The sequence below is a fragment of the Tinamus guttatus genome, unplaced genomic scaffold (assembly GCF_059628265.1).
Source record: "Tinamus guttatus ecotype Peru unplaced genomic scaffold, ASM5962826v1 Tinamus_guttatus_pri_ptg000710l, whole genome shotgun sequence".
NCBI lineage: Eukaryota > Metazoa > Chordata > Aves > Tinamiformes > Tinamidae > Tinamus > Tinamus guttatus.
Window position 1 is genome coordinate 646,928 of NW_028289244.1, and position 13,984 is coordinate 660,911.

At 55.6% G+C, this 13,984-nt stretch overlaps 1 protein-coding gene across 2 annotated transcripts in view; it reads right to left on the bottom strand.

Annotated features, from left to right (window-relative positions):
* Nucleotides 1-13,984, bottom strand: part of ARHGAP26 (Rho GTPase activating protein 26) — a 76,406-nt gene that overhangs the window by 5,357 nt on the left and 57,065 nt on the right. For both annotated transcript variants that reach the window (XM_088536894.1, XM_088536893.1), the window contains exons 18-20: nt 13,459-13,618; nt 11,251-11,389; nt 6,218-6,371 (exon numbers count right to left, since the gene is read on the bottom strand). In XM_088536894.1, coding sequence (XP_088393020.1) covers nt 6,218-6,371; nt 11,251-11,389; nt 13,459-13,618 — 453 coding nt within the window. The remainder of the gene's footprint in view (nt 1-6,217; nt 6,372-11,250; nt 11,390-13,458; nt 13,619-13,984) is intronic.

Below are 13,984 nucleotides of genomic sequence, written 5' to 3' on the forward strand. Positions count from 1 at the left end.
GAGCCCAGAGCACGTCACGCTGAACCGACGCGGTCAGCACCTTATCCGCCGGCGTTCTGCTGCATTTTGTTCTTTTTTTGTCCTCTCCAGGTTGCACCCTCAAGCGTTGCCATCGCTGTGCCTGTCTCGCCGCCTCCTGCCCGAGCGCGCAGCCCAGAGCCCGTGTCCAGCCCCACCAGCCGACACGGCGCGAGGGCCGCTGGATTCCCCCGGCTCCAAACCCGCTGGGGTTTCCGCTCCCGCGCAGCTGGGGACAGGGACACGGACAGCGCGGACAGCGGCATCAAATAACTGGCGGCAGCTCCCGGGCTCCTGATAATTTCCCGGCTTAGCAGGGCCCCGCCAACAGGCTGTGCGGCTGCGCCCGGGGCGCTCCGGGGAGAATTAATCGGCGGCGGAGCGGAGCGGGGAGATTGTATTACCTCCGTTTCATGTGCAAGCGGCGGCCTCGCAGCGCCAGCTAATTTATGAACTTAATTAAGCGCAGGGATCTTCTTTCAGAGCGAGACAGGATGTCTCTTCTGCTCTGGTTTCCCTCCTGCCCCTGCGGGGGAAATTGCTGGCTTTGCATGGAGAAAAGGGCTGCGGCTCCCGGTGCGGGGCTCGGAGCTGCTCCCCGGCTCAGGATGAATCCTGCTCACAGGAAGAGGAGCTGGGAATGCACAAAACTAGGATGTCTCTGGGGCATTTAGAGGCAGCAGCAGGACTTGCGGTCCTGCCATGCTGCAGCACCGGGGCCAGGAGCCCTGCGAGCCGCCCGAGCCGCAGATGGATGAGCTGCAGATGCGGCTCGGAGCTGCCCTCGGCTCCCGGCTGGACCTCGCCATGCCGCCGGCTGCCCCAGGAGCCTCTGCCCAAGTGGCTCCGATTCCTGCTCCCATTTCCCCACAATGGCCCTAATGTCTTTTCAAATACCGCTTTATTTGGAAGTAAAATTTCCATTAGACAATATTTGTCTCAGACGGTTTCTTTGAAGGAAATACTGCCGGGAGCTATCTTCACACTAATTACAAGAATTAAGGGAGCAACGAGAGTGCCGGGTCTGTACTTTCTTCCTCGTGCTCTCCAGAGTGCTGTCTTTTCAGTGCAAGCGATACTGAAGTTCAAGACTCTTTCTCAGATCTCTTGGACACAGCTCTATGACTCTAATTTAATTCACTTTGTGAGAAGCATCCTCAGATGTTTCCCAGCACATCACATGAATGGAGCGGTGCAAATAAAAGCGGGAGCCGCTCGAAGAGGCCTCCGGAGCAGCAGCGCTGGCCAAACGGCACTGAGCCAGGGAAGGGGCTGTGGAAGGGCCAGGGAAGCAGCCATGGAAGGGCCAGGGAAGCAGCTGCGGAAGGGCCAGGGCAGGGTCGGCTCGTGCCCATCCCGGCCGGGGCCGGGAGCGATGCGGCTGCATCGGCGCCGCCGGAGTGCATCCCAGGCGGCCGCGTAATTCATTCCTGCCGGGAAATACCAGAGAAGCTTCTGATCACATTAGCAAAAAGAGCACTTAGCCGGACAAATTAGCTTTGTTTTAATGGGCGGATGCATAGAAAATATTTTGACTTCTGACTACTCGTTTGCATGGGGTTAGCCACAGAACTGGCGGCTTCCTTGGAATACTTGGCTTAATTTTCACGTTTAATTTGTGGAAAGGCTCCAGCCCAGGAGCAAGTCGAGCCGGAGCTCTGCAGGGCTGTCAACCAGAGCGGGCGCACGGAGCTCCTGGGGCAGAGACGAGCTGGGCACCAGCGCCCGCCGCGCTGCAGCGAGCCTGGGGCTTCACGCATCCCAGGTACCTCTGCCTGGCATAAAAAGCCAGGAAATAAAAAAAATAATAAAACAATCCAGGATTATTTAAAGCCAACATGTGAAAGACATGAGAGCTGCACGCGTGCATGCACGCACGCACGCACCATTTTGAGCGCGCTGCAGCAGCTGCAGGTCAAGCTGCCCGTGGAGATCGATTGCGCGCGGCGGCACCGCCTCCCTGCTCGCTGTCCGGAGCGCAGGCGCTCGGCCGACACGGAGCGCGGCCAGCGGGATCTGCTGGGCGCGGGGGCCAGCGCTCTCCTCTGCCAGGTGCAGAAGGTGCAGCCACGGCGCCGCGGATCTCCCTTCAGCACTCCCGCTCCTGCTTCCCGCTCCACGCCGGCCGTGTCACCAGCATTACTGCACCTGCCCTAACTTCGTGTTTCCCACCCCAAAAACGCGGCATGCGGCAAGGAAGGGCGCCGTGTGCGACGTGACGCGGCGCGTGGAGCGCGGCACAGTGAACGGGGCCGCCCTCCCGGGGCCCACGTCTCTGCAAGAGGGGAAAAGAAAACCCCAAGTCACTTATTTCTGCGGCAGGCACCCGCATTCTGTGCAAGCACAGGAAAACGAGTGTGTGTTTGCGCGGTTGTTTTTCAAAGTGGAAGAAGCGACAAAGGCTGTAAGGGAATTTCACACCCAGTCCACGTTTAAAGGTCCATTCACCTTTCCTTGTGTCTGCTTGGCTTTGTCTACATGCGCTGCAGTGACACCCGCCGCAGCTCTCTGCGCCCTGGGATCATTCATCCCCCAAATCCCGCAAGTCCAGGATGCCACGGCCGCCAGAGCGGAGCCCCGAGCTGCGGAGATGCTGTCAGGGAAGGCAGAGCAGCCCTGGCACATCCCGGCGTACACTCCCGGCTCCCAGCCCCTCCACCGGCCCCTGGAGCCCTGTGAGCCGCTAATCCCTGTGAGGAAGCAGAGGGACGACAGGGTGGCCACAGGGACAAGCGGCTGCAGTCGCCAGGCCTGGGCTTTTCCTCCCAGCCCTGTAATTCGGGGATGGAAAGAGGACAGAGCTCAGGGCCGGGGCATAAGAATCTGGGCACGACAAGGACGGAAGCTGCCCCGGGAACGCGCAGCACATGGGAACAGCCTCGCTGCCCCGCAGTAACAGGGCTATTTATTTCATGGCCACAGAGCCCAGACCTGCCCCTCGCTTCTTCCCATGTCCTCTGAGATCCAAAAACAGCCAAACTTGGTCAGCAGCGAAACCAAATAAAATGCAAATAGGCAGGCGATGGCACAGCCGGAGCTTCCCAAAGCTCTCGCTTCCCTGGAGCTGCCGTCCCAGGGGCAGGGATGGGTCGTCCTGCGGGAGGTGGCCACGCAGGGACAGGGTTGTGGCTTCCTGCTCACACAGGCTGGAGCGGCGAGGAGGAGGAGGGATGAGCGGGGCCGCGATGGCCCCAGCTCCGTCCTCATGAATGGGGAAGGAGGGGCAGCTCAGAGGTGCTTTGAGCCTCAGCTGTTCCCGATTTTCCAGGTGCGGAGGCAACGTGTCTCTGGCAGCACTTCTGTCTGCTGAGAGCCAAGGGGCAGCACGGATGAAAGTTTCCAGGCCGAGAGCAGTGGGATGAGGGCTCTGCTCCGCAGCCACAGGGCGCCGGAGCTTCTCCTGACCATGGGGCTGAGCTCGGCTCTCGGTACATTGTGACCAGCAGAAAAATGCCATTTCTGCTCAGCAGATGTCACGCTGCACCGGCCTGGTTGTACACACAGCGAGGTGACCCAAAGCCACTAACGGCTACCGGGACACACGTCATGAGCAAGGATGTCAAAGTAGTATTTTATTTTTAAAACGGTAGGAGGCACATCGTGTGCCACTGACGTACTGCGTCGGCCACCACCTTCACAAAGGACCCCGAAAGAGTGGAATAAAACGAGGGGCCAAACAGAAAGGCTGCAATTGCACACAGAGGAGGCAGGAACACAGGGAAGCGCCAGCCGTCCTGCACGGCCCCGCGGGGCGCTGCGCAGATCCAGGCTGCGTGCAAGAGCAGCAGCAGCAGCCCAAGGCACCAAACTGCCCTTTTGCTGGCAGCAACATCGTGAGAGGCCGTTGCTGGCGCGTCCCGCCTGCCTCAGGGCAGTCCTGGCTGCTCCTGCTGCATCGTGGCTCCAAGTTCCTCAACGGAGCTGCAGGGAAGGCAGAGCCGACTCCCTTCCCACCTGCATCTGCTGGAGCTACGGGGCTGGAGGAAGCCCTCGCCTCCTCCTCCTCCTCGTGCTCCGCAGCGGGACGCAAGGCTGCTTGTGTCCTCGCCGCATTGCCCTGCTTTGGCTGGAGCTCGCTCCGGGCTCGGCTTGGGCTAACGAAGCTCTGAAGGGCCCTGCCGCCCGGCGCCGGGCTGAGCGCTGGAACGGGGCGGCTGGGAGCAGAGCGAACGAGCTGGGAGCAGACGTCACGGAGCGGCGCGGAGGCTGCACACGGGAGGCCCGTGCGAGAGCAGCTCTGCGCTTCTCTGCGCGAGGGCTGCTCGCGGCTTAGAGCTGCCCGGCCTTGTCAGGTATCCGGGATGCTCCTGGTGCCAGCAGCGACACAAACCAGGCTGGCAGAGCCCTCCCTGCCCGGAGGCGAGCGGAGCACCGCGAGCGGCTGCGCGGCCCTAAAACGCCTCAGTGCAAACAGGGGCGCTGGCAGCGAGCAGCCAGCGCGCTCGAGCACAGCAAGATCAGTCGCTGACCGTCCCTGGCGCGCGCATCGCACACACGAACCCCTGCGCAGCTAAAAACACACGTTCTCTGCAGTATGACACCCCTCTGCACGTGCTGCGCCAGACTAGGAGCAAAGATTAAACACAATGTGCTGGTATTGACCAGCTCTAAAGAAATAGATAAATAGGTAAAACCAGTCAGTGTATGTCTAGCAACTACAGTATTGCCAGCAAAAACTCAGCAATAAAATTTTCATGGGCCTGCAAATTAGGCTAAAAGTACATGTTTAAAGACAAACTGACACATTTCAGCAAACAGGAGAACAACAGCCATACAGATAAAGACAAGGACAACAAAACTGGTTCATGCGGAGCACAGAGTGGGGCAGTGAGCGACATCGATACACAGCATTTGAAAAGCATAAGACACGCCAGACACTTCACTTCTCCCCCCAAGAAATCGGCTTAAATTTAAAGATATTTGCTTTAAATCATTGGGATATAGAGAAGAAAAGGTTTGCTTTGCAGCAGCTGCACTTTCAGCTTCACCTTTCAGCCTTTATGTGGATGAAAACTTGCTTGGTTCTGACAGGGTAAAAGCTCCCGTCCAGCTCCTGGGGCACCTCCTGGCCTCCTTCCCAGGCACTTCCTGCCCGGATGCTGCCGCAGGAGGCTGCTCCGGGCAGCGTTCCCACAGGAGCAAACCCCAGGTGCTGCTGTGTGCCGTAGAGCAAGGGCCGCTGTCCTGCTCCCCGGGGCAATTCCAGGGACAAATGCCAGCGCCAGCCACTCTCCTGCTCCCCCCAGTCACATTTTTAATGGCAGGAATGGTGCTCAGAAAGCCCAGAGCCCACGTGCAGATGCACAGGCGGATATATAGAGCTGGGAGTGCGGGGCAGCCGCGCTGCCCGGAGCAGGTTGAACCGTCCGCAGCAGCCCCGGCTCCATCGGCGGGAGGAAACCCGGAAAACCCGTGCCCTTCCCTCCTGCGGGACTCATGTCCCTCGTGGCTCGCTGGGAAGCTGGAGCGCGGAGGCTCCGGGAGCCAAGGCAGGCAGGGTCTCTCCAAATGGTGGAGGCCCCGACACAGGGCAGTGCCAGGAATGCTGCGCGTGGAGCGACGTGTGGGAGTGGGAGCGCGTGGGGTTGCAAGAGCTCTGGGACAATCTTCCCGAGCTTGAGGAGGGTGGCTCTGTGGGAAAAGGCTGTCAGGGCTGGCAGAGAGGCGAGAGGAAGGAAATTCCCCCTGCGGACATGGCCATTGGTGCGCGGCTCAGCCGGGGCCGGGGACTTCATAAATAACTCGCCGTCCCCAGGGAGCCATCGCTAAGGTCGCTGTTTTTTCCCTTGAACTTTCCAGCTGAAGGAAGCAATAGCAGCAGCAATGGCACAGATTTGGCTGGAGATCAACCGTGCTGACAACAGCCATAGAGTCTGAGCGAGAAGAAAAGTCTTTTGTGCTTGCTGGCGTTATCACCAGCGTGTCAGGCCGTGCAAACGGCAACGTGAAGGTCTGCGTGAAAAATATTCCACGGGTTCAAAACCACCGGAGCTCAAACCCACCAGCAGATACAACCAACAGTAACTAATTCCACCGCTTGGACCGCGTGAAAAATGCAGAACACATACCAGGCTCCCATTAAAAATTAAAATGTTAAATTGTTTTCTTCAACGAACCGCTGTGATTCAGAGTCAGAAACAGACCTGATTAAAGATTAAGGGTGGAAAGTCTATAAAACACTAATTACCGCTGTACTTACAGTGAATTTGGCCTGTTGGGTTTAATTACTTCTAGTTCAAGATCACTGGAGTTCAGGCTGGGCTGCGGAGTGCTGTTGGCGTTGAGGAAGCTGTTTACGTTCGAGGAGATGACGGACTCCAGGCTGGAGTTGATGATACTGTTCCTGTTCTCCTCTAAAAAAAAACACCAAAAGAACAGGGCCTGTCACACCTCACATTCAGCTGCACGAAATACGGCAGTAAAGACCATATTGCTGCAAGACATGAAGCGTCCCTATTAATAATCCTTGCCCTTAAATAAATAGGGCAGTACTGCAGCAGCTCCCTAAACCAGGCAGTTAGTTTACAGACGTGTTTTCACATATATTATACCTTAAACTATAAGAAATGGCCATTAGTATTTTTTTTTTTTTAGGTGCAGGTACATTTTAAATGAGTAACTCTTCTGGCAAGAAAACATTGATTTTTCTCAAGTCATTAATAGTTTACATTCCTGAAGACTTCTTAAATACCACATAACCTGAAAAAATATTAAAATGCAAACTCTATGCGGGAATGAACCCCTGCACTGAGTCGAGCTGCCGGGGACCAAGCGTGCCAGCCGTGTGCCAGTCGGGAGTGCTCTGGAGAGAGACAGGGACAGGGACAGATCAGCTAGTGAAGGGACAGGCCAGACAGTTCAAGTGCTTCTCCGGCTTCATTCGAGGACGTTACACCAATGGCTAGTGATGTATAGAGAGCTCTGCCTCATTTGGGAAACTTCAGCAGCTACACGTGAAAATATTATATATCCCAAACTGATGATTGCAGCCTGGGCTCTCCTCTCAGCTCTGCACTGGCTGACCTAAAAACACATTAATTCATTCTCAGAAGATGCTTCTTCCATATAAGCAGTAACTGCAGATGTGAGAAGCAATTAACAGCTCTCATGGTGTGGAAAACTGTCCTAACGGAGGGAGCTGCCACTTCTGCCGTGCTACTTCCACGACAGATTGGTACCTGATGAGTCCCACTTTAATGATAAATCTCTCCAATAAATGATTTTTCCTCCATACAGCGACTAAAAGATAACCAGGGGCAGGGGATCCCTGTTCTCCATCCCTCGGTCACACAGCACTGCTTGCCTTGGGAGGAAAATGTGCAGTGCCCATCCGTCCGCTGGACACAATTAGTGAAGGGATGAAATGAAACGCCACAACAAGAGGAGCTCCTGCTTGTATAAAAGGCTAATCCTGAATACACAGCACGAAGAAATCCCCTACATTTGTGTAAGATGATGGGGAGGAGGGTTGTCCAGGGCACAGCCCAGCTCCTTCCCACTGCTTGGAAGACAAGGTCACATCAGCCAAGGCTGGGGATGCCACGGAGGAAGCCAAGTCCGCAGACCCTGAACATACCGTGCTCAAGGCTGGACGGAGAGTGAGGGCTAAACCCTGTCCTGGGCAGGGAGACACCCAGGGATGGAGAAAGAAGGCAAAGAGAACTTGGAATCATTAGGACTTGGTGACAATCTCATGCTCAGGTTACAGCTGGGGACCTTGGCCACCTGTCTATTCCCTGTTAAGAGCAGTGCTGAGAAGAGAGGCTGGATCCTGCATCCAAAGGGCTCTTCCCACCTCCGCCTAGCCCATGGAAGCGCCGTTACTGCTCCACTGAGGCTGGAAAAGGTCCCTAAAGGCACCAGCAGCATCTGGAGAGACCATCAACACCGTACTTGAAGCAAAATGTCATTGGCAGAAATGACACAGTGAGAAATCTCCAGTACATTGGGCCTTGGGCCCGGCTCCCTTTCCTTGTTCCCCTGGAAATGCGGAGATGTTCCACAGCCGTCAGCCTGAACAAGATCTTTTCTACTGAAAGGCCCTCCTTGTATCGTCCATCCCCCCAAAACCTACTTGTCCTTCGCTGGGCTTGCTAGTACTCTCAGTAATCCTAATGCACAGCTCCAGGCTGGCTGGTCAGAGCAGCTCCTGGGGCACCTCACATGCAGTCGGGTGTCCTTGTGAGCAGGGCAGAGCCGAGGGCTGCAGGACAGCAACCTGCAGGGACCTCCATGGTCCTGAGGAGCTCCCAGGACGGAGCCTCCTCCCTGCCCTTCTGCCCTGTCTGAGACGCGGCTTGCCCGGGTGAGCTCAGGTGCCAGAGACCACCCAAAGCCAAAGACATGCTAATTATGTCAGCAGCTCCCTGCAACTGCATTTCATTAATCTTGATCTCCAGCGAGCTAACGAAGGAGCAATATGATTTATACTTCTTCTCCATTGTTCCTAGGATTCACTTAGTTATGAGCAGGCTACTCAGATTAGGATGTTTTTGCCCAACCAAGGTTTCTGGCTTGCCACCTTTAGCACAGCAAATGGAAAAACCCAAACAATCCCTTTAGCTTTGAGTCATACAGGGAGCAAACAGAAAGCCAAGCTTTCCCCAAACCCAGTCAGAAAAGCCCATAAACAAGAGAAATTTCCCCAGAGTGCCAAATTTAAAGATATTTATTGGCCTATATTTGACAGGCAGCTCCAGCAGCAGGTAATGAGTTTGAAGCTGGAGCTGTAATTCAATCTTACCCTGCAAGAATCGCACGGGTGGACAGCAAGAGGAGAGTTCAGGCAGAGTCCAGCCCTGCTGAGCCGGCTCCGCCACGGAGCTGGGAGCTAATGAAGGTCTGTGTGAGACCCAGAAGGTGGCAATGACCAAGCCCATGGCTATTGCTATTAATCCTTCACTTAGCTATGTTTTCAAGCCATTTCTTCCAAGCAAGGCTAACTGCCTGGCTACCATGAGCATCGGAGGGGCCCTTGGTAAGGGTTTCGCTTCCAGAAGGGAAATTGCTTCCATTTATATCCGTCAAGACCGCTATTTGTCCATCCTCCTTAGTCTGATTTAATGGTGGAAGGAGGGGAGCACAGATGGCAGCAGATCGGTGGAAAATACCACTAGAAGCTGAAACGGCCACCAAACTACCCAAGGAAACGGAGGCGGAGGGGTGGCCAGGGGAGCGCAGGAGCAGCACTCGGCTCTGAGAGCTCCTCTAATGGTGACGAAGCACAAGGAGAAAACATGTACTCCGGCTCTTCAGGAGCGCGAGGTTCGGCTGTGCCGGGACAACGGCCTCCTGCGCGCGGCCGCTCACCATGGAGCGCGCAAAGCTCTCGCGCGCAGCCCCAGCGCGGCTCCTTCCCAGGGTTGTAAGAAGTTTCTGTGTTCCAGCTGTGCTGATTTAGGCATAAATGCTTCATGATGAAAAACATTATCCACACAGGAGATAAGAAGAGGCAAAAGTGAAGAAAAGTAGAGCAACGAACTGTACAAATATTGACAAGGAGATAGAGCGGAGCCAGCAGAAATGAGAGAAAAATTAACCCTGTCACAGGACTCAGCACCAAGGAGGCCAGGCCAGACCACCCCGGGGTTTTGGCACCTGGTCACCCCAGTCCTACAACAACCACAGGATGGATGTGGACAACAGGGGCAGCCCAGACAGAAGCTCCACCAGATGGAGGGCCCAAGCGACAGGCTGAAGGAGGTGGATCTGCATCGCGAGAGCAGTCTCTGAAGCTACTTTTCATTATTTCCAAAAACTTGCCGCCCAAGGCTGAGGTCTGAAAATAAGCTCCATAAGCCTCACAAATCAGTGCCGACTGCCTGCGTAATCTAGGAACTCGCTACCAGCCAATATTGAATTAAAGTCGCTATCAGCCAAGCGTTTCATCAAAGAGGACGGGAGATGAATGGAAGAATTTCAAACTATCTCCTTATTTTATTTTTCAAAAGGCTGATACGGCACTTGGCATGGTGTTTTTAACAGCTTATGTGAAGGATTTGTCACTGTGATGCTTAATTTGGTGTTGCTGCTCCAGAAATGAAGCGGCAAGGCCACTAAAGCTGCTGAGGGCAGGGGAGCTGCTCTGCAGCGGTGCCAGGAACGCGCCGGCTCCAGCTCCAGCTCTGACCCCGCCAGCTCGGCAGCTCCCAAGTGGCCCCACGTCTGCGTGCTGGGTCCCCACCGCTCCTCTTGGGCACGCTTCCAGCGAGCCTCGTACCATTCCGGAGAGCAGGGCGGCAGTTTCTGAGTGATAAGGGAGATCTAGGGCACCTTGATAACACTTATCCCTCGGGACTGGGAAGTGCTGAGCAAAGCACTTTGCAAACAACAGAACCAGAACGACGTGTCAAAACGCCTGCTAACGAAAAGTTGATAGGGAACAAAGCAGAGCATTCACTGTGTTAGCCACGAGGTTCCCAAGGAAGGGGCTGAAAAGGGTGAAGCTGCAGGCAGCCCTGGACAGGGACTTCATTTTGGGCTGTTTCCAGCACTGATGTGGTGCTCCACATGGCCCGAGATGCTGCTCAAAGCCTTGCTCAGAGCCTCACATGGAGCTACAACCACCTCAAGTCAGAAAAGAAAGGAAACCTTAAACTACGCTGCACTGACACATGCAGCTGAGATGACACCAAATTTTTTTTTTTAAAAAAAAAGGCATTGGTTTCTCATGTGCCTGAAGGAAAAGCTGCTGGCGTGGGGAGTCCCCGTGCAGGGACAGTGACAGATTGGCCAAGAGGGAGGCCAAGAAAGCACCACTGCAATAAACCAGGGCATAACCCAGGCCCTCTTTTGGGTCAGATGAAGGGGGCACATGGAGGAGCCAGGAAGCAGCAGACTCTCAAATCTACCTGCCATTCTCTAAACATCAGAAAAGTCCATTAGGTTGCAAATTTTTGCAAGCAGCTTCTGATTTTTGCTGTTGTCCTCAGAGCAACACGACAGGCCATTCAGAGCATGCACCAACCCTCCCAGGGCTTGCTTGGGAACCTGCATCGCTGCGACACCCTCCAAAATGAGAGCACCAGGCAACGAGCTGCAAGTTAACCAGAGGCGGCAGGTAGCACGTTAGGGCCAGCGGAGCAGAGGTGGAGCAGAGGTCCCAATCCCCAGGAACCACAGTGCTCCCAGGCCCAGCTTGTCCTTCCTAAGCAAGCAGAAGCGCCCAGGTGCTTCCCATCACTGCAGGAAGGCGCCTGGCTGCAGGATGCGCCGCTGCCATCGAGCACTTACGCTTCTCGCCGGGCTGCGCCGTGTGGAAGAGCGTGAGGGGCCTCTCGCTGCACGAGGGCGGCTTCGACTCCGTGCTCTTCTTGCGCGAGAGCAGCAGCTGCGAGTTCGACGGCGGCGTCTCGGGCACCGTGTTAAATATCTGGCAGAAAACAACAGGCAGGTTTCTCCTTAGCAATCCATTCCAAACAGGCGAGGGTCTCCCTGACTGGCGCAAGCAGCTCTGCAAGCACCTCGGTGCCAGCACCCATGCAAACAGCACTGGTAGTTGCTCGACTGCCACGATCCTGCTGGTTTGCGCCCCTTTCCTCCGCCCCACGCACGATGCTGCTGCACGGGGGACGAGTCCTGCTTGGTGCTGATGGGGGACAGCAGCTCAGTGACACGGGGGATCCCTGGGCCACTTGCTGCTGCGCTGAGGCAGGCAGCTCTCCCCCTGGGTAGTCCCTACATTCTCTGCGGATCCGCTTCCACAGAACGCGGGGAAAGCTCCTGGGACAGACGACTGCCCAGGCTTACCGGGGTGGTTCCATGCGACAACTAAATCCTCACAAATGCCCATAAAAGCTCTGTGCTGATTTTTACAAATAAATGCTGCAAAGCCAAGAGGCCTCTGCCAAAAACGTTCATGTCGTGCCTCTCCCAGCAGCCTGGAGGAACAAGTGTCCAGCAGTGCCTATGGCCCGGGGACAAGTGCCATAAGCCACTCTCAGCAGATCGGGGACCTTATTCTCATAATAGAAACACCCTCTTCTCCTGGGATGAGCCAGGGACCTGCTCTCAAACAGCACCCGTCTCTGCTGAGTGCTTTGGCCACGGTGCCTCTCCATAGGCTCCCAACAGCACTGCGATCAGCCATGGATCATCCGGCAGGAATTCCACCAGCCTCACAGGCCCTGGTGAAGGGAGCAGTGTAGTTGCAGGGCAGGAGTTGAGCGTAGTTGGACCCGCTGCAAAACAGATGGAGGGCTGACGTAGTCCCGCTTTGGATCCCCCTGGCGCTGTGGGTGATGGAAGCACCGTGAGCCTTGCACTTTTACAGGCCACCCCACTCTTCTTCCCTGTGCAAACGCATCCATAGCAGCTCCTGTCTGCACAGGGTGAGCCCCCAGACTGTCTCGCACCCACCCTGCTCACTCCTTCTGTGTGCTAATGCAGCTAAGAACACAGCTCAGTGCAGCTAAACGCCGCTCCCCAACGCGGCACGCAGACACTGGGTGCAGGGCACCTGCCTTGCCCCGTGCTTCCCTTTCCAGTCTCACAACCAGCATTTTTTCCCTCAAAACACACCCACATTCGAATTGCATTTCAACATTGCATTCTGCTTAGGAAATACAGTGAAACACATGAATCAAGCAAAAGCATTTGATTGATATATAAATACTAAAAGCATTTATGTATGAATTTTCTGCAGCCACTTCCCCCAGCGCAGCTGGGAACAAGAGCTAAGCCGTGCAGGGCAGCCCCACGGTCTGGGCGCAGAGACACAACGCGAGCTGCCGCCACCTCCATCCAGCACCTCCGACGCAGCCCGCGGCTAAAATTAGCTGCTCGTGGAGCAGAAAAGTCAATAAATAGCCACATTTTAAGAAGCACCAGTGCTTATTTTGGAGGACTGAGGAGGGAGGAGTCTGAGGATTCAAAGAGCTGTCAGATAAATAGTTTACCCAGCGTTGGCCTTTGCCAGGACTATCTGCCAGGAGCCCAAAGGGAAGAGGAAAGGGGCTTCACAGTGCTAATAAAGGAATATTAATTCTTCCCATGCAGAAAGGCCCAAAGTCTGGGGCCTGTGCAACTCCTTGCACTGTGAGCATTAACGTCTCGGCTGTCGCTCTGCTGCCGCGGGGAACAGCATCGCGGCAGCAAATCGATCCCTTAATTTTGCAGCACTTTAAAACAACAGGATTTTTTCCAGAAGGCTATAAAAATAAAAGCTCTGGAAAATAAAATGGATGGATATCTTCAATTTTCAACACATTAAATGCTGACACAGGTGATACAGTATTTCAGCATGCCTTTTGGCTAACTTTCCGTTTTGCCATCAGAAATACGGTGCTAAAGGGGATTGGCTTGAGCCAGGTCGGATGGGGATGATGGGACGGTTGCAGATTCCCCCGACACGGCCGCGTGGGCACGTCGGCACCGTGGCACTCGGCAGGCACGAGCAAAGAGAGGGCTGCTGGCACTGGGGGAAGCGAGCGCCGGCTTTACCTTCTCGTGGTTTTCTATCAAGATTTCGACGACGATGTTCTGAAACTTGATGTCCATGATGGCCGCGACCGTTTCCTCCTGAGGCCGGAGCAGCGTGGGCCCAAACACCACGCCGAGGTTCGCCACCGTCATCAGGTTCTGCTTGTGGTTGCTCGCCACCCTGCAGAGGAGAGCGAAGAGCAGGCGATGACGCCAAGCCTGGAGCCCGGGTGCAGGCCTTGCAGCTCGGCTCACGCTGCTTCCACTCCCAGGGAGCTCCGGGAAGGCTCAGCCATGTGGAAAAGTACCAATTTAACCATTTTTGCTACTGGGAAAATTCCAGGGCGACGAGCTGAGTAATGCCGAAAACCCCACGGCTGCTCCAGCCACGGAGGCTCGTGTTGCAAAGCCCTCCCAGGCAAACATTGTGAGTCACTAGCGCTCCAAGCCCTTCTCCAAACAAGCCCTTGGCCCCAGCACACGCGGCTCTCGGAGCCGAGCGCTGACCTCATCCCTCGCAGCTCCCTTGGGCCCGCGCACGGGGCAG